At 42.1% G+C, this 25,117-nt stretch overlaps 1 protein-coding gene across 2 annotated transcripts in view; it reads right to left on the reverse strand.

Moving 5' to 3' along the window:
• Window positions 1-3,348: 3,348 nt before the first annotated feature.
• Window positions 3,349-25,117, reverse strand: part of PTDSS1 (phosphatidylserine synthase 1) — a 70,453-nt gene continuing 48,684 nt past the window's right edge. Inside the window, exons 10-13 of one of the 2 annotated variants that reach the window (XM_019718401.2) lie at window positions 15,080-15,179; window positions 7,144-7,212; window positions 6,349-6,418; window positions 3,349-4,421 (exon numbers count right to left, since the gene is read on the reverse strand). In XM_019718401.2, the coding sequence (XP_019573960.1) occupies window positions 4,312-4,421; window positions 6,349-6,418; window positions 7,144-7,212; window positions 15,080-15,179 (349 nt within the window). In that variant the 3' untranslated portion in view covers window positions 3,349-4,311. The remainder of the gene's footprint in view (window positions 4,422-6,348; window positions 6,419-7,143; window positions 7,213-15,079; window positions 15,180-25,117) is intronic. The other variant, XM_019718402.2, reaches the window with a different exon arrangement.

Below are 25,117 nucleotides of genomic sequence, written 5' to 3' on the forward strand. Positions count from 1 at the left end.
CCCTTTATTCAGCATTCAGAGAGGGGCCACACCCTATGTAGAACACCGGTATCTGAGGCCCTGGAAGACTATGTGGAGGGGCAGGAGGCAAGGCAGCTCTAAGAAAACCTTCCTGCTATCACTGGGCATTATCATGTCCACAATTTGCAGGCCCTCGGAGTATGATGTTTTCAAAGCATTCCAGTAACAAATATAAAATAATTACTACCTGAGGCATATAAAGTTCAAGCATGAGCCCAGAATGGCTAAGGAGATTGGGTGGTTGGTTGCATGAGCTGTGAAAGCAAAACTTTCAGGCAAATTTATTTTCTGAATGACGTTCCTGTCCTCACTGGGTTTATAAGAAGGGGATAGATTTGCCAACACCAGTCTCCCTACTCCAAGAGAACAATAATGCTGAGGCGTTAGGAGTCCCTTTCACCAGCACTGCGAGCAGGAAGCTTGCCTGTCACCCACCCCTCCAGCCAGCCAGGTGTGCTATATAGAGACCAGTTTTCAATCGAGCATCAAAATGTATAAACTACATCTGTGAGGACTTGGAGCTACTTGGACCCGTAGAAAATCTTTGATAGTGTTAGACTGTGACAACAAACATCTTCTCATAGGATAGACAGCTTCAAAATCCACCCAACAGAGGGGAATGTCAGGGTAGGGAACGTCACAGATGAATTTCTGAAATGGATTAAAGACCGTCTTTAGTAAACCTAAGAGACAAAGAAGATTTTTACAATACAGCATTCCCACAAACTAAAAAAATTCATGTCCAACTATTTTTCCCCTTCTTTGGTAAACATTGATAAATAATTCCTTTAAATTCATGGAAGATAGCAAAATAAAAAAGTCGTAAGTCCTTACTGCATCAAAGATAATATGAACGTTCAATTAAAAAATTTCTGCAACCTTCACCTGTAATAGTTGTAGCATCAGGTTTAGATTAAAATGTGAAGGGCAACGTAATAATCTAATTATTATGGGCTGGCAACAAGACGTGCTGTGTATCTGTCTTAGCCATTACTAATCCTGACCCCTGCAAAAGAACCAAATCTCACATCTAACCCTTGCGATGCACACACACGAAGGAAAGAGATGGATGTGCAAATGAAATACTGATAAAGAGGAGTTTTGGCTCTCCTTTCAACTTGATTTCAGTCATATAAACAAGAAATATACATCATATAAACAAAAAATCATATAAACAAGAAATGAAGATTCCAATAGCCTACCTGTGGGATTCCTTGCTTTCATAACAAAGCAATACACGAAGCCCACCTGGTGAACACCATGGTGGACCAGGAATTTTGCAGCAGTCATTGAGCAGTATTTAAAGAGCATACAAGTTAAATCCCATTTTTGAAATGCTCACCTGTCTGGTTTCCAATAGTTAAGATTTTTTCTTTTCTACCCTGTGCCTGGCCTCCCTTTCTGTGACCAACCTTTCCTGTAAGGGCCTGACCAAGTGCACTACTACAAACAAATAAAACAACAGGGTCCAACACAAAGTCTGAGCCTTGACAAGAAGTGTCACTTAAGAGACACCATGCAGTAGCTTCGGGGGAAAGACCAATAGGTCCGAACCTGATGCATTTGGTAAATAATTTTATTTAATTTCTCCTGGATGAGTACTTTACTCATGAGCTCACCGTAGAAGGTGTCCTAGTGAGAATAAAACTGGCATTTACAAGATGTCTTTTATCATCAAAATGCTTCACGGGTCAATGTACTGTCCTAGCATCGCTGTGGGAGCATTTTGGGCAAGGCTTTTACAAATGGTGTAAACAGACACAGAAAGCAGGGAGAGACCATAGAAAGACGAAGAATGACAAAAGGGGAAAGTATCTCACTATAATGCTACTTAAGGAGAAAAATACATAAATCATTCTTCGTGTATTACCTCCAAAATAATGGTGTCTTTTAAGAGGGCAGTTTGTAATGAATGGTGGATGTGAGATAATTTGCAAATGAGTAATTTCCAGTATTAAATGAGGACTCTGAAACATGTATTCTATTTCTATCAAAATGAGGTCCATTTCCATAGAAATGGGTGGGAAAAGTTAAGCCAAACCCAGCAGTACAGTTTCTAGGAGGAATGGCCGCTCTGGGTCTGGCCAGTCATGGAAAGTGCTGGTTTTGTAACCACTGTAGTCAAGAGTTCTTACTGAAAGGAAAAAAGAAAGTCTAAACTCCAAAAAAGGGGCATGGAAAGTATCTGAGAACTTTCCTGGCCATTTCGTACAAAGCCACAGAAGAAAAATAGTCTTGTGTGCACTTTGCTTTTTCCGTATGGCACAGGAAAGTCAGTCACCACATGCTAAACAGGTGCCTCCCTCTCCGCTGGCCTGGGAGAAAGGGACCATGCTTCATCAGTTAGACCAAGCTATTACCCAGAGGGGCGTTAAAGTGGTAGACCCAACTCTCCCAGAAAATGAACAGAAACATTCACAGATGTGGCCCAGGCATGAAGAATGAGTTGAGGCAGACATGTATAGGAGATACACAAGCACTCAGTACTCAGAAAAGCAAAATGCAGGGAGAAACAAACCAAACTCATCTATTTGCAAAGTAACAATGTTTACACTGTGCCTATGTTGTCAAAAGGCCTCTTTGATGGGTTATAAAAGTACAGTGGGTTTATGAAACAAGCACCACTTTGCCTCTCTCCAGTGCTTCCATGGGAAGGATGGGGCTGTTGCTTGTACAGCACGTGAAAGCTCAGAGCTGTGGCCCCTCAGTCTGCTCCCTTAGTCACTGTGCTAGCTGACGATTGCGGACCCTTCTGTACTAGCAACAAGTCAGCTGCTGGAGCAAGTCTGTGAGGCTCTCAGCCAAGTGACTGCCAGAGGCCCAGTACACAGGATGTGACCCTGGCTCGTATGATTTATTTAACCCTTTCACCCTGGAATTCTTTTGCAGAAAAAGAAAAACATGACATTTGTATGGTTAATGATTTCCTTAAAGGGAGAAAAAAAAACATCAAAACTTTTGTGTTCTGTGAAATGAGTGAGCAAAAGGATTGCTTTCAGCAAGTTTATATCTATAAGCCAATTAGATGGGTACCAGCCACTTGTTGGAGGAAAAAAATCCAACGAGGTTGATGTAACCATTACATTACTTAAAAAATACAAAAAGGTAACTGTCTTGTTAATTTCCTACTGATCACTTGGGAAGGTTAGGAAACAGGACATATGTATTGGTAAGAACTCTGAAATACACGTATTTTTTTTCTTTTCACTATATACAACACATACACATTCACTCATAGTACCCTAAAATCACTTGAAAAGTACAGTGATTACTTACCAGCAGTGGAAAATATCAAAGAGATGTAGAGAAATGAGCATTTTACAGACAGATCTTTGATGGGCTTTAATGTGAATTGTTTTATTTAAAACAGGGAGCCATCAAAAGTGATAAAACTATCAAGTAAACATTCTAGAGCATGGCATGGATGAAAGGTAATACTCACCAGCACCTCACATGGGATTAAAAGACAATGTCAGCAACACATCATGGAAGGAACACAAAATGTAAAAGGCACCTGGCTGGGGGAGAAGCCGCGGTGTGTACTGCCTCTCGAGCAGGTTCATGTCTGTGCACTGTGTGTGGATAAGCCTGGACAGTGACATTCGGAATGGTACAAAAAAAGGTTCTGATCTGAAGCCCAGGATCCTATGTGGGTAGCTAACCTTTCCTCAGACTGGTTTACATCTGCTATGTGGTTTAAGGTCCTAAAAAGGGTATGAGGTTTGCTAATCAGTAACACAAAAGCTCTCCCCTTTGTTTTTCTAGAAGGGTTTTTGAAGGCTTTTAAACACCCTAACTTAAAAACAAATAACAACAATGAAATCAAAGACAGAAAAGCGGCCTAAACATAAACCAATCAAATGGAAAGGCAAAATCATAAAAAACAGAACTGGTGAACAGTACATTAACTGTGTGGTTAATCCCCTGTCCAAATGAAGATGTTTAACAGGCGTCCACAACACACACAAGCACAAAGCTGCTCTTGGCAACTGTGAGTAAATAGCTACCTTTTCCTTTGAACACATTGTACTGTTACTGGTGACCGCATGCCAAGTGCTGACGTTAGAACAGACCCCACATTGGTGAAGGACCCCAGGCAGTAGTCTGCCTGATGTGGCCGTGTCTGTGGGAAACAAGACTTACACTCTCAAATAATGACACCCCCAAAGTCCCCTCTCCTCTTTCTGTTTGCACTGTATGTTTTAACCTCCTAGCAGGTAGGTCCAAATGATTCCATTTCCCTCTCAGTTCTAGGCACTCTCTGGAACATCTTTGATTAACCAGGGTCTTTCATTTCTTTCCAACTCCATTGGTGACTTTTGACTTGGAATGTCGATTTCTTCTTCTGGAAGAATGGCTTTCGTTGTTGGCTGGATGCTTGGGTGGGCTGTCCTCAGAACCTGGCCAAAGGAATCAGAACACACAATCACTATGGACTGAGGGGTTCCCAGGCTCACTCAGATTTGTAGGTCTCCCTGCCCAGTCTCCCTAGGCCTGCCCGCAAAGTGTAGGCTCTTCCACTGATACTCGTGCGCCATCTAGTGGCCTCGTTAATAAATTAAGACAAGCAGCCAGTGTCTGGGTATGCAAGTTGATCGCTTCACAGTCTGTGGGGGTCCTGAAGAATTTTTATATTCACACGGTGTAGGGTGGATCATGGTCATGGTGATGGGAGCCTAAGTTAGCGTACAAATGAAATCAAAGCACAAAGGACAGGCAATTAAAACGTAAAGCACATGGGTGTCAACCAAATAATGCATTACCTGTTTCCAACCTTGACCTGCTACATACCAGAGTTTCCAAATCCCTGAATTGGAAAAGATTCCTGACTTTACAAAATTAAAGCTATCACATGCCCTCCATCATTTGATCTGGAGGTCACTTTTACAAATCAGGTCCTGGCTGCTCATGAGAGTGCTGGAGCACACACTGAAGATGCCACATGCCTTCAAGATATTCAGTCTACAGGGAGAACATCATTTGTCACACTATATTATTTGTCTGGGAACTCAGAAAAAGACTTCTACATCAGCTGAGCAATCAGCAGGCATCAGCCAGGTGGAGGGTGGGGTCAGGGGAGCTGGGGGATGGGTGGGCATTCCAGGTAGCGGTGTGGAAAGCTTGGGTTAGCTCTGCTCTTAAGTACATGGCCAACCCCTGGCCTAGCAGCCAAGCCAAGACTTTGTTTGCCCCAGGGCTCAGATCCAGCCCCAGCCCCAGAGGAAATCTCTACCCAAGGTAGTCACTAAAAAAAGTTCTCAGAGTTTTGGTCTCCATTATAAGTGGCATTTGGCTTAGTCCACCGAGAGATTCTTTTACCACTCTAAAGATTTTTTCTTTCTTTTTTGTTCTTTTTACTAGTATATCTACCTTTCATTGAAATATATCTCTACACTGCTTACTTCTTTTAGTCTTTTCAATGGAGAAGTGCCCAGAAGCATCAAAGACTGATATGTAAGGGGATGGCTGCGAATCAGGGAGCTCTGGGGAACCCCTCTGCCCACTTCTATCAGCATTCCAAAACAGACTGTTGAAACACTCCTTGACTCAGGAGAAACCATCTAAAAAAGGTGTGAATGGCAACTCAGCAGTGTACACTAGTATTTTCCCAGGTAGAGCGCTAAGAAGCTTGACCCCAAAAGAATTCGGGAGAGCAATTACGACAGTAGTGCTTTCCTCTCCCTAGGCCCACGGGTCTTCTGAGCCATCCTGTGAGCTAAAATTCAGGGTCTCTAGCATTCATAATTCTCCCCCTTTAGTCAAGCCTTCCAATCAGCTCGTTAAGAATAGGTAAGAAATTACTGTCCAGTGGAGCCTTCTCAGTGTCGTTATTCCATGTGCCTAATTCTTTAAAAAAAACCAGGTGGCCCCAAATCTTTCCAAAATGCTCCTCCTTTGGAGAGAGGGATTGAAATCCCTTAACGCTGGTTTGCCTCTTGAATAAACGTGATTAAATCAATCCACCTCTTTGAAAGGCTTTTCCTCCTGATACACAATTCTTCCTAACCCCTTTCACTCATGATAAAAGCCGAGAGAGAACACTCCATCAGGGTGCTTGAGACATGTGGGCCTCCTTACATCTTCCTGTCTCAGAAATGGCAGAACTACATGGTGCCTCTTCTTATAAAGAAAGTTTCTTTGGGCAGATTCTGCAAGCACTTTGCATGTTTCTTAATAACAGGAGTCACGTGATGAGTAGGTTTGAGACCCTTCAGAACATACATTTATCAAGATACAGAGAAGAAACACTGATTTTAAATCTCCTTACTGGGCCTCAGAAGGGAGAGGACCCAGTAAAGTTTTAAACAATAAATAAGAAAGAGATACCTTTTGTACCTTTCCTGTGAGGCCAGGAGATATCTGGACTGTAGGTGCCGTCTTCACATTCTGAGTAGGTCTAGGGAGAGAAGCAGGCTTAGTGACAGAATTTCAAGTGCTCCCCAGGAGGGGTAGCAGGCAAACAAGGGAGATGCTCTGTCCTGCCTCTCCCAGTCTGGGGATCACCACCACTAAGCAACAGAACTTTCCGGTACTCATGTTTCTCAGCTATAAAACCAAGGCTATCTCCCAGGTGATAAATCTAGAAAGCACTTTAGATCCTTAGACTCAAGGTATGAATAAAGGACGAAAGCTGTTCTTTTTACTTAAAAAATTACAGTGGACAAGACTGCTGTAGCGTTTTAAGCCTGTACAAATCTATTCTCTACTTTAATACTCATATCTACTATGAAGTGGGCAGGGAAGGCGTTTTTTGATTGGGGCCCCAGGATGGGTGGGGCATAGGAAAAGGTCTGTGCAAAGTGGAAGGGCCAGGAATAAGACCCAGCCTTCCAAAAACTGGTCCAGGGCTCTCCCCACAAGTTTTGTTTCAAATAAATAATTAAGTTTTAAACCTCTTTAAAAAGGAGGATAAATATAGTGACCTACTGAACAGGGCAGTCACAAGCATGGACATCCATGGATAGGGAATGAATTCTGAACTGGTTAAGTTTCTACGTGGCGAGACTGAAGCCCACTCACGAACTGGCCACACCATATTCTCATGCAAACATGCTCTGGGTTAAAGCTCCAAGATGGAAGGGTTACTTTAAATAAAGGCCATCTCTGCCTTCCCTCTTGTACCTTTTCTCGATGACCATAGTGCTCTGCATACCACACCATGCCGTACAGACACAGGAAGGTGGTGAAAGCCTGGAAGAGAAAAACAAGCACATTTTATAATTGATGTTGCACGAATTCCATTTTCCAGAACTTTAGGGTCTCATGGGAATTCACACAAGATGGCTCAATGCATTTCTGCTATCTGTCCTAGGACACCAGTTAAAAAAATGGCTGGATGTGGTGATGAACCCCAGGCTAGGAGTGGGGGGAACATCCCCAAAACTTTTGACAAGAAGAGTTGATGAGACCATAGTTACTACTTGTGACTCTATCAGAACGCAAGATCATGGTTAGAAGTGGGACAAGTGGGATGCATTTTCTGAATGGTTTTACAGACTCTGCTCAAGAGGACATACAGGATTGTCTACTGTGTGTCTGGTTTCGTGGCCCATCCTCTTCCCTCATCACTGGGGAGAGTTATAAGGACAGTTTGTCAGCTTCTGTGAGGAAGAAGATTTCTGAATGAAAAAGCAGATTCATTCAGTCTGAGTCAGTGGGGCTGGAGGGCATTCAGGACAAATACCCACTGTGTCAGTGGCAGAACACAGCAGGACATTACTGCCCCTGGTTTTGCACTATTTTACTGCTTTTTAGTCTCAGTGGCCCCCACCTTGACCCCAGTTCTGGTTGCTTTTGTTTTTCTTGTTTAAATAGATAAGAAAATAAAGAGAAAATAAAAATGCTATGTAAGTCCCTGAGTGAAATGAGAAGGGCGTGGTCCATGGGACCCCAGAGGCAGGGATAACTTCTACTTCCCCTCAGCATCCCTACCTGCCCTGCATTACACCCTAAATCAGGGGTGTCCACGGTTTTCACCAAGGGCCATATACGGTAAAACACACAAACAGCCGGGCCACTCACTCGAGGTGAAGTACATATTTCCTCACCTGGTTTATTTAAGTAAACTAAATATATTTTTGGAATTTGCTGCGGGCCAATTAACAATGGATCGCGGACCACAGTTGGCCTGCGGGCCACAGTTTGGACACTCCTGCCCTAAATTATACTCTAATTTGAGGGAAGAACAGCCTCTAGAACAGGGGTGTCAAAACTGTGGCCCGCGGGCCAACTGCGGTCTGCGATCCATTGTTAATTGGCCCGCAGCAAATTCCAAAAATATATTTAGTTTACTTAAGGTGAGGAGAGGCAATACATACTTCACCTCGAGTGAGTGGCCCGGCTGTTTGTGTGTTTTACTGCATATGGCCCTTGGTGAAAAACGTTGAAAAAAGTTTGGACACCCCTGCTCTAGAAGAACCCAAAGTCTAAAAATGTGTCAGGGGAAAAGTTCCTGGATGCCTACACTGAGTAGTAAAGAAGGGAGGGAGAGCGTGTGACAGTAGTGAGGACAGATAACTCTTGGCAAGGTCCTTCAGCTAGGCCTTACCTTCCTGACTGTAGGTGAATCATCCAAAACAAAATAACTGAATTTCTTCAGAATGCTTTGCTTTAGGAAGCTCCTTACACCACACCATCCTCGCTAACCTCCACCTCTTCCACTGTATTTCCTGTTGAGGATCTATCACCTTGCCTCGACTGTGGGAAGAAGTGTGAAATCACAGTGGAACCTTCTCTTCTTGAGGAAATAATTCTCATTCTTTCTAAGAATCATAACTTTAGATCTAAACAGGTCACCAGAGAGATCATTAATTTCAACTCCCAGCATTTCACAGGAATGAAAATGGCCCTGTCAAAGACACACAGCTAGTATGCGGCAAAACTGGAACCAGAACACAGGTCTCTTGATGTCCCTGCATACAAGGTTTAGGGATGGCTATCGAGATAAATATTGACTTTATGTCTATATATCTTCACATCTCTATCCATTCATCCATCCACTCATCTAGCCCCGAAGAAAGAAAAGCATCACAGAACAGTCAGTAGGCTCATCTGCTCTGCACGGCCCCCAGTCTGCAGCGTGGCACTGTGGCTGCAGGGAAGACAGGGCTGGGAATTCTCAGGACCATGGCAGATAGTCTAGCTCTGGCCAAGTTCCTTTAAGTCAACGATATTAACTAAGTGTCTGCTGGGGAATAGCATCGTCTTAAATGTCAAAAAAGAAGAGTGCGAGTGTTCCCGCTGGCCTTCTTCCATCAATGAAGTCAGAATAGCAGCATGGTGGAGAGAGAACATGAAACACAGAGGATCACTAGTTCATTTTATAGTAAGTCCATATGGAAACTGGCATCCACCTACAGATTAAAAATTTAAAGAAAAAGAAGCTCATACACACACACCCATCAAAAAAGTAGGCAATAACTATATTAAAATTATAAAATGAAAACTACTTCTAACCTTTACCAGACTCTGGTACGTGCTCAGATTTCTAACATACACTACCCACTAAATGTACCATTTTCACAGCATGGAAAAAATGGGAAACATTAGAATTTGCAGCGTGTTAGCCTATATATATATGTTAGGTCCTTTACAAAGAGCAAAACAGGCCATCCTAGGTTTCACAGGACGGGGATGTTGGGGAGGACGGGTTCCACCTCCTTACGCCAGTCAGTGGCTGTGCAGTGGGGGTGGGTAGGCGGCCAGAGCGGTCACTCCAACAGACCGTAGAGCAGTGAGGGCTGGGATAGCTGTCATTGTGAATTCTGCCCACCAGAGGGCAGGTGAGTGGGGCTCTTCCTCTTCCTTCCCCAGCCCCACCCCTGGGAGGGCAGGCTAGGGCAGCCAGGCAGACAGCTCTGCAGGGTATGAGGGGACAGGCCGGGGACAGGCCGACACCAGTAGGTGGTGAGCTTATCATCACAACCACCACTCAAAGGGCCTGCTGTGGCTGCCAAATCTACCACTTCACCTGGGTACAAAAGATCCATTTCATACTTGTCCCAGGAGACAAAAGCTTGTAATTGGGGTTTGCAATCACACCTGTGGAAATTCAGGCACGTACCCATTTAAAATGTCAAGGCCTGGATTTACAAATAGCAATTGTACAGATTGTGTTTAACGAAAGGGAAGAAAAAGAGAAAGTGAAAGAAAACATGTGGGATGAGAACCAAGGCAGTACACAAGCATGGGTGTCGGCAATGAGGGGGTAAAACTGGCTTGGCTCCCACATCATAATGAGAATTCAAATTTACCAAGTCTGATCTGACAACTGCTGTTGGAGAAGCTTATTAACTAGCATGCGGGTCTTTACTTCCGCAATTATCTCAAGTTCCAGATACGTTCTCTTACTAAACCAGGAGAATAATTAGGGGATTTGTCTCTGAGTGCTGTGGGAGGCATGGTGTAGCTTAGCATTCCCTTACTGAATGGTATCTGCCTCACTCCTGAATTTGAGGTCAATTTTCATCTTTAATAAAGACCACAAATGTGAAAAAGCACCGGCACCTTGTTTGTATTCTTCTTCTTCAACTGGTAAATGGGCAAGGTAAGTGGGGACCCCTCTTTATCCCAGCCAATGGCCTCATTTCGGGCCAGGTCCCCCTTCATGGCTCTCATCATTGGTAACACCAACTGGGAAATTCTGCTTGTCTTCAAAGCCCTGCGCTCCAGGAGCTGGTTTTCAGACTGGCTTGGCCTCTAAGTGGCTGCTATGCAGAATTCCATCCTCAACCAGCTTCTCTTCCTTACGCTGGCCCCAGACTAATCCAAGAGCTCTAGCAATGCTCGACACACCCATGGCCCCGACTCTTTCATCTCCACTGCTAACTGAGTCTACCCAGTGTTACTTGACAGACTAGAATTTCCAATGATACAGGACATCTTCATCTGTAAGTTCTAAGGGTCCCTCAAACCTCAATGCCCCAAACCAAATTCATCTACTTTCATGGGGCTTCTTATATCCACCATTCTGTTACCATCTTCAATAGCCACCCAAAGACACAAACTAAACACCCTGGAGTCATGCTCAAGGCCCTTCCCAGCTCTCACAGGGGATGGCGTCCTGTGGGACTGACCTCTCAAATCCAGCCTTTTCTCTGCATCTTTAAGGCCACTGCCTTGGTTTAGCTTCAGTTATTTGTCACTACAACACCCTCAGATTGAACTCTTCCTCCAATCCCTCTAGACTCTCCCCCCACCCACAGTGTTTCCCACTGAAAAATCTTCTTGGGATCTTGCTAACTACAGATGTCCCCTGTCCTCTTCACCTCCAACTCGCTCTCCTCACTCCTGCTCCCCAAACATGGAGCCATCTTCCCGAGAACGCTGGGCACTGGCACAGCTTCACGTCTTTGAACATGTGCGTTCCTCCCCCTGCCTGTACATCTCCTGGTCTCTGTCTTTCAAATTTATTCCTTTATTCTCCATGTGTTTGTGAGGTGTTTCCTATGTATTAGGTACTGTGCTAGTCAGTGGGGACAAAAGGACAATGAAAACTTATTCTATGTGAGCAAGAATGTAATGTTGAGGAGACAGATATAAACACCGCAAATTACATTACACTCAAATTAGAACTCAAAGAAATATGTACCAAGTGTGACTGGTCTCTAGTCTGCCTTGCAGGTCATAGAGGGCATGAATTTAAGTCTGGTCTTGGCATAAGATTCACTAGGTAGAGGAAGAGGAGAAAGCATTCACATCAGGTAAAAGAAGCATCATGGGTGACGGCAAGATAAGTCTGGAAGGATGACTTGTTGAGGTAACTAAGGAGTCTGAGGTAGCTGAGTAGAATACACATGAATGGGTATGATGAATGATCCAGATAATGGGGGACCTAACCACACACGCAAGCTTTCCTATTTCAGCTGGTAGCTTTTGTGGTGGGGATCCTTCTTGGTGTTTCTTTCTACAGGGAGGGAGCTTTCCTGGTATAATACTCCAGCTTCTCCCCACCTCTCACTCCTTCCCTGGGGAGGAGCTATCTGGTGAATCCGAGAAGGAAGCTGGGCATTTCCTGTCCTTCTGTCCCGGTGTTAGGCCGCCAGCACAATGTGGGGAGGCCTGCTTCCTGGGGCTGGAGAGTGTGTCAAATTCTGGGGTTCACTATTCAGACGCCTCTCATTGCCATGCATCTAAAGCTGATATTGAACAATGTGGATTCTCAGTAATAAAGATGCTATTCAGATCTCCAGAAGCACCTCCCACCCTGCCTATGTCTTAATTACTTGGAACTTCAGTGGGGAAAAATATTGTATTATTGGGCTCTCTCAAGCCAACAATGAGGGAATGATTCTAAGAAGGGAAAAGAGATTCAGATCTGAATCCTGGAAGATTGCTTTGGTAGCAGTGTAGAGAGTGGATCTGAAGGGCAAGATGGAGAGAAAATAGGTGTCTAGACAGCTGCAAAGGCAGTGAGAATGGAGACGAGGGTGGAGCTGGGCTAAATGCTCGAATGACTAAAACCTAATGATCCGCTGAGTTGAAGAGTGACAGAGGACAGTAAGCAGCCTCCCCGGTTTTTAGCTGGGGCACCTGAAGGATGAGAGAGCCATCACTGTGACCATTCAAAGTCCTCTTCATTCATTACCTCCAGGGAGCCCTCACCAATTCCCCATCTCATCTGGTGCTCTCTCCAGTGCTCCTTCAGTTCTATGGACACATCCTTAATCCTTATCACATATTAATATCATTCTTTTGCATGTATAATTCCTACCTGGATGTGGAGACCCTTGGAAAGGGCACCCTTGGAAGGGGAGGAGCTCTCTAGCCAGACTATTTGGGTTTGAACCCTGCCTCTGCCACTTAACTCTTTGTGTAACAGGGGGCAAGTTAGTGAACCTCTCTGTGCCTTTATTTATTCATCGATAAAAGAAGGCTAATAAAGTACCTCCCTGCAAAGTATAAAGATCAAATGTGCAATTCATGAGAAGGGCTTAGAGCAGTGCCTGGCACATTGTAAGTATTAATAAATCTTATCATCACCATCATCTATCTGTGGGGGGTACAGTATCAGGTGTAAATTTGAAGAGCACTCAGAAAATGTTGTGTGAAGGAATACCACATGTACAAAGGACCATGGTGACTGAAAGAGAGACTGATGGGAGGACAAGATGTGGTTCATATCCTTAGTGAGGTTATAATCACACAGATATAAAGGCAAATCAAAAATCACCAACATAAGAAGGCGTATGCTAAGTGCCAAATAAGTAAAACAGAAAGTATCTAAAACTCAGAGAGACTGGCTGTGTCCCTGCAGGTGGAATGACGAGAGGGCTTCTTTGACATGGCCTTGAGAAGACTGTTCAGGCCACTGATGCCCCAGATGGAAGCTGTGCACAGATGGCTGGGAGCCTGCTATGGGTTGTTGTTGAGAAGGGCACCTGCCCATGTCCCAGTAGTCCCGTCTGCCTCCACCTCTCAGTGTCCCCTCTGGCACCAGCTGAGGCAGTAGTTAAAACTACAGTTCACATACCTAAGGGGCACATGCCAGATAGCAATGTGAGAAGCAGTTGGTTAAAATCTCCAGACACATCTGACATACTCCCCTAACCAACCCTTGCATCTAGTCTTACCAGGCCAAAAAAAAGAAAAAAAGTACATTTGAGCATTAACTCTGGAGTTTAAGTACAAAGGAAATCATTATTCCCTTTTACTGTTCAAGATAAAACAGGGCAGAAAAGGCTCAAGGAGCCCTGGTACAGTTAGAGTTCCTAACAATAACCCTAAAAATAGGCATTGTGAAAGGCAATAAAAAACACTTTAAAAATACAAAGTTTAGTCTTGCCAAAAGAAAAAAAAAATAGACCTGAATCTGATTAAGCCTCTAGATGTAGCTACCAATTTACAGAAAATACAGAGGACAAAGAAATCTGTTAAATTACAGTACAGGATGAAATCAGTAAAATCCAGACTGTGGGAAAATCTACAGGACAAAAGAGGATTTCTTCAACAAATAAATTGTGAAGGAGAGAAAGCTAGAGACACGATAGTATAGATTAAAAGAGACTTAAAAGGCATGCCAACAATTGCAAAAAGAGGGTATTGATTTAAGTAAACTGTTAAAAAATACAACATTTAAGAAAATGTTAGTAATTTGAACACTGATTAAATATTTGATAATATTAAGGAATTATTGTCAATTCTTTTTCAGGTGTGATAATAGTATGGTGGTTGCATTAAATTGAAAAAAAGAAACATTCTTGTCTTCTTTTAGAGCTATATCCCGAAATATTATAGGTGCATTTGCTTCAAAATAATTTGGGATAAAGACAGTGAGTAGGAAATATAAGGAAACAAGACTGGCTATGAGTTGGTAATTGTTGAAACTGGGTAATAGGTACATGAGGGGTTACCTATCCTATGTACTTTCAAACATGTTTAAAGGTTTCTGTAATTATAAATTAATTTTCTGGACCAAGTAATTAAAGAATCCTAAGCTTAAATGTAAAATAAGACTTTTCTCCAAAATAATAAAACAATTAAATTAAGGGTAGTCATAGACTGTGTAAACTAGGTAAGATCTTACTTCACATTAAAGGTAAGGGAAAAGTTCCAGGATAACAGAGCTGGAGACCCCAGGGCTCTGCCCTTCAGAAAGGAAGCTCACCCTACCCAGACTTGGCCTAGAAAGTTGGCTGGCAGGGCAGAAACTGCACAGTCTGACTACCTTCAAAAACATTTTATGTGGCCTATAAACTATAGTCTGTCATTTTGTACATAAACGCTCATACTAATGTATGTTACATGTATGTTATAGGGAACAGTAATTGTCCTTTTCACTTCATGGCAAGCATGAAATTCTTCGCATGAGCAGATGAATTCCTGTTAAGTGAACTAAATGCGTGTATGGTGCACCTCTGACCCATTCTGGATGCCATGTGGTCCTATGTGTTTATTCTTGAACTTCAGAGTAGTGACCAGTCTCAGGTTATTTCAAATGGAATGTCCTGTCTATGAATTTCTAATGAAGCTTGGTGCACAAGAGCTGTTTTGTTTTTCGTTTCTTTTTAAACACGATGGGAATTTAGCCAACCCTTTGGGTGAAAAAGTAATGACTTACCACACAAAGAAGCCAAAGCACAACATAGAGTATTTGGGTCTTAGAGAAGAGATCTTGTCCAAATTTTATGCAAACAATAGCTTCCAGGAAACCAATGACCCTAGATGACAGAGAAGAAGAAGTTAAATACTAATTTATCTTATCAGAGCATATACATTAACACAAATATGCATTATTCCATCAAAAAGTTCAACTGGTTATAAGATTTCTGCCCCAAACACTGGTAGCAGATCGCCCACAAAAATGACATTGTTCTAGCACAACTGCACTTTCTTCAAAAATAATATACAGTTGACCCTGGAACTGTGGGGGTTTGAAATGTGAGGGTCCACTTCAACACGGATTTTTTCAATAAATACTGAGAATGTATTTTCTCTTCCTATGATTTTTGTAATAACATTTCTCTTCTTTAGTTTCCTTTAGAGTAACAATATAGTACACAATACATATACCATAGAAAATATGTGTTACTCAAATGTTTATGTTATTGGTAATGCTTCCAGTCAATAGTAGGCTATTAGTAGTTAACTTTTAGGGGAGTCAAAAGTTTTATGTGGAGACGTCATCAAAATGGCAGCATGAGGTGAGCCTCTGTAATTATCCACTGAAATTTACAACGAATCAAACAACTATAACTCCACAAAGGACTGCCTACACAACAGAGAGGCAAGATGAAGAGGCTCACTACTAAATTCACCCAAAGGTAGGCAAATTGCGAGCAGGGGAAGAGGGGAGGGAGAAGTGTAGAGCCAGAGCCACACGGGAGCAGGACTCAGACCTAGATCAGTGCTCCAAGCTCCCTGCATCACGGAGCTACCGCAGCTGAGGGAGAGGGAAGAACTTGGACTGCTAGGGTTCCACTTCTGGCCCACAGGGATGAAGGGACAGCATATAACACAGCTGAACACAACGGCAGAGACCGTGGAGCAAACACTGAGGGAAGAAGGCTGAAAACGGTGGTTTAAGTCCTCACTGCCACAGAGAACGGAAGCCTTAGGCACTGAGACTAGCTGCCCCCTCCTTACCTTCCCAGAGCTGACCCCACCCCCACCTGCCCAGTGCTAGAAGAGGAACAGTAGCAGTGTCAGATGGAAAGAACAGAATATTTGTAGTTCTGAGAACAGTGGACCGCAGACACAGATTCGCAGCCCAACTTGTTTCGGCAAAGGGGAGGGAGCTTTGGAAGCAGGAATGTCTGTGGTGGTTGTCGCTGCCACTGCTCTGGGCCACCTCTCACAACCTACCCCACCCCTGTCCCCACCTATCTGGGCAGATCCCTGCAGGAGTAAACAAAACTGCTGAAACACACAGGCTCTGAATCTGGTGCAGGAAGACCTCTGGAACTTCAAAAGCTTTCCGCATCCCCACACGGATGTGGCACCCTACGGCCTAGGCTAACTGTTAACAGAGGAGAAGACTGCCTTCCAGGGAATCCCCCCATTATGTAGGAAGCTGAGATAGTGCAGAGAAAACATAACACTACAGTGCGAGAGAGAAGAAAAGGCTACAGTCGGAGAGAAAATAAAATGATCTACCAACAAGTACTGGAAAACAAAAGAAAGACCTCTTCCTATCAACTTGTTGCGGAACCTACTCCTATAGATGTCTAGGAAGAGAAATAATAAATCATTAATTGCCATGAACAACCAAGGGAGCAAAGCAGCTAAGAAAGAAAATGAAAAGTCTCCAGAAAATTAACTTAAAGATATGGAAGTATGTGACTTAAATGACAGAATTCAAGATTGCAGTTCTGAAAAAAATCAACGAGATGCAAGAAAACACAGGAAGGCAGTTTAATGAACTCAGAAACACAATCCAAGAACAACATGAACATTTTACCAAAGGGAATGAAACTTTAAAAAAGAACCAAATGGTATTTCTGGAGATTAAGAACTCAATAGAAGAAATTAAGAATGAAATACCCAGCTTACTTAGCAGAGATGACCAGATGGAGGAAACAATCAGTGATATCGAAGATAGAAACCTGGAAATGACAAGGATGGAAGAAGAAAGAGACTTGAGACTTAAAAGAAATGAAAGAACTCTACAAGAACTTTCTGACTCCACCAGAAAGAGCAACATAAGAATAATGGGCATACCAGAAGGAGAAGAAAGAGGGAAGGGAACAGAGAATATATTCAAACAAATAGTCGATGAGAACTTCCCAAATTGTGGACAGAACTGGATCCTCCAATCCAAGAAGCAAATAGAACACCTAATTACCTCAATCCCAACAGGCCTTCTCCAAGGCACATTGTACTGAAGCTGTCTAAAATCAACGACAAAGAAAGATGCCTCAAGGCAGCCAGGGAAAAGAAGACGGTAACCTACAAAGGAAAGCTCATTAGATTATCATCAGATTTTTGAGCAGAAACTCTACAAGCCAGGAGGGAGTGGAACCAAATATTCAAACTATTGAAAGAGAGAAATTATGAGCCAAGAATAATATATCCAGCAGATATCCTTTAGATATGAAGGAGGAATAAAGACCTTTCCAGACATACAGAAGCTGAGGAAATTTTCTAACATATGACCTGCACTACAAGAAATACTAAAGGAGGCTATTCATCCACCATCAACAGGGACAATTTGTGACAACCAAAACATAAAAAGGGGGAGAGTAAAGGCCTGAACCGGAATATGGGAATGGAGAAAGTAAGCGTGCTGAAGAATAGGGACTACTCTAAATATCAAACTTTCTGTTATATAAACTTAAGGGTAATCACTCAAAAAAAATCCAGAACTCAAATATATACCATAATAAAAGAAGAAACAGAGGGAAACATCATAGAATACCACCACACAGAAATAATAGACAACAACAGAAAGGCAAAGTAACAATGGAGACACAGCCTTACCAAGAAAACTAAAGATAGAATGACAGGAAATCCTCACGTATCAATAATCACCCTAAATGTAAATGGACTGAACTCACCAATAAAAAGGCACAGAGTAGCAGATTGGATCAAAAAACTAAACCCAACCACATGCTGCCTCCAAGAGACACATGTCAGCTACAAGAACAAGCATAGACTCAAAGTGAAAGGGTGGAAATTGACACTCCAAGCAAATGGTATCCAGAGAAAATCAGGTGTACCATACTGATATCAGATGAAACAGACTTCAGGGTGAAAAAGGTAACAAGAGACAAAGATGGACATTTCATAATGGTGAAGGGGATTAGACAACAAGAAGACGTAACAGTCATTGATATTTATGCCCCCAATCAGGGAGCACCGAAATACACCAAGGAACTACTAACAGAACTAAAGGGAGAAATTGACCAAAACACAATTATACTAGGGGACTTAAATACATCATTGACAGCTATGGATACATCATCCAAACAGAAAATAAATAAGGCAACAGCAGCCCTAAATGTCACATTAGATGAAATGGACACAACTGACATATATAGAGCACTTCATCCTAAAACATCAGACAATACATTTCTTTCTAGTGTACATGGAACATTCTCAAGGATAGACCACATATTGGGACATAAAATCAGCCTCAGCAAATTTAAGAAGATTGAAATCATACCAAGCATATTCTCTGATAATAAGGCTTAGAAATTGGTTATCAACTGCAAAAAGAAAGCAGGAAAAAACATAAACATATGGAGATTAAACAACATACTTTTAAAGAACGAAAGAACGACAGGGTCAAAGAAGAAATTAGAAAGATCAAAAGATACATAGAAACAAATGACAATGAAAATACATCCTACCAAAATTTTTGGGATGCAGCGAAAGCAGTTTTAAGAGGGAAATTTGTATCATTACAGGCCTATCTCAAAAAACGAGAAAATCCCAAATAAATAACCTCATGTTACACCTTAAAGAACTAGAAAAAGAAGAACAACTGAACCCAAGGTCAGCAGAAGAAAGGAAATTAGAAAAATCAGAGCAGAATTAAATGAAATAGAGAACAAAAAGACAATAGAAAAAATTAATGTGACAAAGAGCTGGTTCTTTGAAAAGATTAACAAAATTGACAAACCCTTGGCTAGACTCACTAAGACAAAAAGAGAGAAGACACTAACAAAATCAGAAACGAAAAAGGGGAAGTTATCACGGACACCACAGAAATACAAAGGATCATCCAAGAATACTATGAAGGACTATATGCCACCAAATTCAATAACCTAGAAGAAATGGACAAGTTCTTAGAAACATATAGCCTTCCAAGGCTGAACCATGAAGAACTGGAAAATCTAAACAGACCGATCACCAGTAACGAAATTGAATCAGTCATCCAAAACCTTCCCAAAAGCAAAAGTCCGGGACCAGATGGCTTCACTAGTGAATTCTACCAAACCTTCAAAGAGGATCTAATACCAATCCTGCTCAAACTCTTCCAAAAAATTGAAGAAGAGACAGTACTCCCTAACTCATTTTATGAGGCCAACATTACCCTGATACCAAAACCTGGTAAGGACAACACAAAAAAAGAAAACTACAGACCAATATCTCTGATGAATACAGATGCAAAAATCCTAAACAAAATTCTAGCAAATCAAATACAACAATGCATTAAAAAGATTATTCATCACGACCAAGTGGGGTTCATCCCCAGGGCACAAGGATGGTTCAACATCCACAAATCCATCAATGTGATACATCACATAAACAAAATAAAGGACAAAAATCATATGATTATATCAATTGATGCAGAAAAAGCATTTGACAAGATACAACATCCATTTATGATTAAAACACTTAATAAAATAGGTATAGAAGGAAAATACCTTAACATAATAAAGGCCATATATGACAAACCCTCAGCTAATCTCATAATTAATGGTGAAAAACTGAAGCCTTTTTCTCTACTTTCAGGAACACGACAGGGCTGTCCCCTATCACCTCGGCTTTTCAACATAGTGTTGGAAGTCCTTGCCAGAGCAATCAGGCAAGAGAAAGAAATAAAAGGCATCCAAATTGGGAATGAAGAAGTTAAATTGTCACTCTTTGCAGATGACACAGTGCTATATATAGAAAACCCTAAAGACTCCACCAAAAAGCTATTAGAAACAATCAACGAAAACAGTAAAGTTGCCGGCTACAAAAATCAACGTACAAAAGTCCATTGCCTTCCTATATACTAACAATAAAATCTCAGAAAAAGAAATACAAAAAACAATTCCTTTTGCAATTGTAGCAAAAAGAATAAAATACCTAGGAATAAACTTAACCAAGGATGTGAAAGACCTATATGCTGAAAACTGTAAGACATTTTTAAAAGAAATTGAAGAAGACACAAAGAAATGGCAATACCTTCCATGCTCATGGATTGGAAGAATCAACATCATTAAAATGGCCATATTATCCAAGGCAATATACAGATTTAATGCAATCCCCGTCAAAATCTCAATGGCATTTTTTAAAGAAATTGAACAAAAAATCATCAGATTTGTTTGGAACCACAAAAGACCCCGAATAGCCAAAGCAATCTTAAGAAAAAAGAACAATAATGGAGGTATCACACTCCCTGACTTTAGCTTGAACTACAGGGCTACAATAATCAAAACAGCATGGTACTGGCAGAAAAACAGACTCATAGACCAATGGAATAGAATTGAGAACCCAGAAATAAAACCACATAAATATGGACAGATAATTTTTGACAAAGAAACAAAAAACATACAATGGAGAAAGGACAGCCTCTTTAATAAATGGTGCAGGGAGAACTGGAAAGCCACAACTTATGGACCTCGGCTTCAAAGAGAATTTTATGAATTTGACTCCAAAGGCAAGGGAAGTCCAAGCTAAAATAAATGAATGGGACTAAATGAAACTTAAAAGCTTCTGCACAGCAAAAGAAACCATCCACAAAATAAAGAGGCAACCAACTGAATGGGAGACGATTTTTGCAAACAGTGCCTCCAATAAGGGGCTAATATCCAAAATATACAAGGAACTCATACAACTCAACAAAACAAAACAAAAAACAACTCAATTGAAAAATGGGCAGATGACCTGAAGAGACATTTTTCCAAAGAGGATATACAAACGGCAAATAGACATATGAAAAAATGCTCAACATCACTAATCATCAGAGAAACGCAAATAAAAACCACAATGAGATATCACCTCACACCAGTTAGTATGGCTATCATCAACAAGACAAATAGTAACAAGTGTTGGAAAGGCTGTGGAGAAAAAGGAACCCTCATACACTGTTGGTGGGAATGCAGACTGGTGCAGCCGTTATGGAAGGCAGTGTGGAGGTTCCTCAAAAAATTACGAATAGAATTACTGTATGACCCAGCAATCCCTCTCCTGGGTATCTACCCCAAAAATCTGAAAACATTTATCCATAAAGACACGTGTGCTCCAATGTTCATTGCAGCTTTGTTTACGGTGGCCAAGACATGGAAACAACCAAAATGTCCTTCGATAGATGAATGGATAAAGAAGTTGTGGTATATATACACAATGGAATACTATTCAGCGGTAAGAAAAGATGATATAGGAACATTTGTGACAACATGGATGGATCTTGAGAGTGTAATGCTGAGCGAAATAAGTCAGACAGAAAAAGCAGAGAACCATGTGATTTCACTGATATGTGGTATATAAACCAAAAACAGCAAAAGAAGAAGACAAATAAATGAGAAACAAAAACTCATAGACACAGACAATAGTTTAGTGATTACCAGAGGGTAAGGGGGGTGGGGGGTGGGAGATGAGGGTAAGGGGGATCAAATATATGGTGATGGAAGGAGAACTGACTCTGGGTGGCGAACACACAATGGGATTTACAGATGATGTAATACAGAATTGTACACCTGAAATCTATGTAATTTTACTAACAATTGTCACCGCAATAATTAAAAAAAAAAAAGTTATATGAGGATTTTCAACTGCATGGGGTAAGGGGGTTGTTGTCCCTAACCCCTGTGTTGTTCAAGTGTCAACTGTACACATACGAGTGCACGTGTGTTTGTGTGTGTGTGTGTGTGTGTATACCTATTAATAAAAAGTTTACTTTACTGTTACCTCTTTTTAAAAAGTATATTTTTAGAGGAGTTTTAGGTTCACAGCAAAACTGAGGGCAAGTTAGAGATTTACCTTATTCCCCCTGGACAGCCTCCCCACTATCAACATCCCTACAGAGTGGTACATTTGTTACATACAATTAATGAAACTACATTGACACATCATTATCACCTGAAGCCCGTAATTTACATTAGGGGTCACTCTTGGGTTTGTTCATTCTATGGGTTTGGACAAATGTATAATGACATGCATCCACCATTATAGAATTATACAGCGGAGATTCACTGCCCTAAAAATCCTCTGTGCTCTGCCTATTCATCCTTCTGCCCCTATTCCAACATAGTATTTTTTGCTTCTTGCTTCTTCTAAGACCAAAACCTCAGCTCATACATTTTAATAGCTGGAGGCACCTGGTATCATCTGACTCAGGGTCTATTACCACCAGTGTAGACAGTCACCACCTATTGGAACCCTCTCAGGGACTGGGAACTTACTACCTTTGTAGGCAGCTTATTCTGCCATTCAATCTCTTTAGCAGTTGGGAAGTTTTTCCTTGTCTCAGGCTGGTACCTGCCTCCTTCTACCCATGGGCGCTAAGTCTGCCCTCTGCAGTTGAACAGGGTGAGTTGGAGCCTGCCAAGTGAATCTTTTAATAACTTGAAGGCAGCAGTCACATCCCTTCTTAGCCTTCTAAGAATATCAGTATTCCCATGCTTGCTGACAATATAAACCCTTTATCTTCTCTTGATCTGTAAGCAATTTTGCTAAATACAAAAATCTTAAAAAAAAAAAACACCAAAAATATGAAACCTTCGTCATTTATCCTTTAATTAAAACATCGAAGGAAAAAAGCCACTCTTGTGTTCTACATTTTCATTTATGAATGTAAAAATCAGACCTTTGTTAGGTTTAGAACATAAGAAAAGAACGGATGAGGAGACGGTGACACAGCTACCCAGTCATGTGATCCCAAAGACTGCTGAAGAATACATACTGATTTCAGACAAGTCCATTTTAGTGTTCCTTGCTTGAGATGGAATCTGGACAATTAGGGATAGGGGGCACAGATAATATCTAAGAAGGCAAGAAGGGGCCCAGTAGGCTCTGGATCCCTCTACCCACTGGCAGATCAAAGGTCACTACCATCATCAAATGTGTGGATAGCTTTAAACAACTGGACGCCCGAAACAGAACCACTTCAACAAAGCAGGAAACCTCCTTAATGTATCTTTAGAGAGTTTGGGGCTGTCTTTTCCCCTAGCCCCAATCACAAATGGCTTAGGAGTGGTTGTCCTAAATCTGTAAAGACCTCCTTTCCCCCTCCCCCAAGCAAAGCATGGCACATGTGAGAAAGCATTGTTTTAGCTGGGGTACACAGGAGGCTTATATGCGTATGTCTGAGTTGCACTGTGATCCTGAAGTCCAGACTGTGAGCAGACACTAGATGGCAGCTAAACTTTTGTTATTTCCAGGCTGTACAGTGAGGGGAAGGGTGCCTGTGAGTGGATATAAAAATATATCCCTTTGGCTGGGACTTCTTGAAGAACTACAACAAAAAATGTTAAGCCCAGGGGCCGGCCCAGTGGCTCAGGTGGTTAGAGCTCCATGCTCCTAACTCCGAAGGCTGCCGGTTCGATTCCCACATGGGCCAGTGAGCTCTCAACCACAAGGTTGCTGGTTCAATTCCTTGAGTCCCACAAGGGATGGTGGGCTCTGCCCCCTGCAACTAAGATTGAACACGGCACCTTGAGCTGAGCTGTCTCCCGGATGGCTCAGTTGTTGGTTGGAGCGCGGGCTCTCAACCACAAGGTTGCCAAATCAATTCCTCGACTCCCACAAGGGATGATGGGCAGCGCCCCCACAACTAAAATTGAACACGGCACCTTGAGCTGAGCTGCCGGATGGCTCAGTTGGTTGGAACCCGTCCTCTCAACTACAAGGATGCCGGTTTGACTCCCGCAAGGGATGGTGGGCTGTGCCCCCTGCAACTAGCAACGGCAACTGGACCTGGAGCTGAGCTGCGCCCTCCACAACTAAGACTGAAAGGACAACAACTTGAAGCTGAACAGCACCCTCCACAACTGAGACTGAAAGAACAACTTGACTTGGAAAAAAAAAAAAAGTCCTGGAAGTACACACTGTTCCCCAATAAAGTCCTGTTCCCCTTCCCCAATAAAATCTTAAAAAAAAAAAAAAAAAATGTTAAGCCCAGGAAATAAGTATGCCTATCTGCCCTTAAAACAGACAGAACACCAGGAGTAATTTACTATGAGAGATTTCTGGATAGTCAAGCCGATTGAGTCACCTTTCAAAAAGCACGGTGACCAGTAGACTAGAGCTGTTTCTGAAACTTCTGTGATCTGAGACACAAGGCATGAAACATATTTTTTATTGTGACCCAGTACACACACAAACACATACACACACACACACACAACTGAAACAAAAGTTTCACAAAATAATTTGTCCCCTCATTCTGACATTTTTCCATTCTATTCCATTTTAAGGAAATGTTGGTCAGGACCCACCCAGCTGACTTCATAATGACCTGAAGTTTGTTCTGAAGACCAGAGCTTTTCAGCCAGCAACTTTAGGATATACTTTGCTCTTACGTGCTGAGGAATCTTAGCTAAGCCATTGTCCATGCATGGCCTCTCAGTGAGGCAACCATTGAGCAAAGAATCACGGGGCAGGGTTGATATGGGGGCCTGGAGTGAGGGGATGGGACAGAGTTGAGTCATAGAGTAACATGGATCTTAAGGGCCACCCTAGGGCTTGGCTTTTCTTCTGAGGGAGCCAGAAGTCCCTGGAGGCTTTGGAGCAGAGGATTTAATATGATTTAATTTACATTTTAATATGATGGTTCTGGCGGCTGAACTGAGAACTGCCGGTGAGGAGGCAAGAGCAGAAGTAGAAGCTTCAAATGCAGGGAGAGGACCAGGGAAGCAGCTGTGGAAGTACAAGAAGCAGTGCGAACTGGGAGGCGGTAAACCCCGCAATCACATGGACTCGAACCACCATCCAATGCTCCCAGAGG

Source organism: Rhinolophus sinicus, linkage group LG12 (assembly GCF_036562045.2).
Source record: "Rhinolophus sinicus isolate RSC01 linkage group LG12, ASM3656204v1, whole genome shotgun sequence".
In the NCBI taxonomy this organism is placed as follows: Eukaryota; Metazoa; Chordata; class Mammalia; order Chiroptera; family Rhinolophidae; genus Rhinolophus; species Rhinolophus sinicus.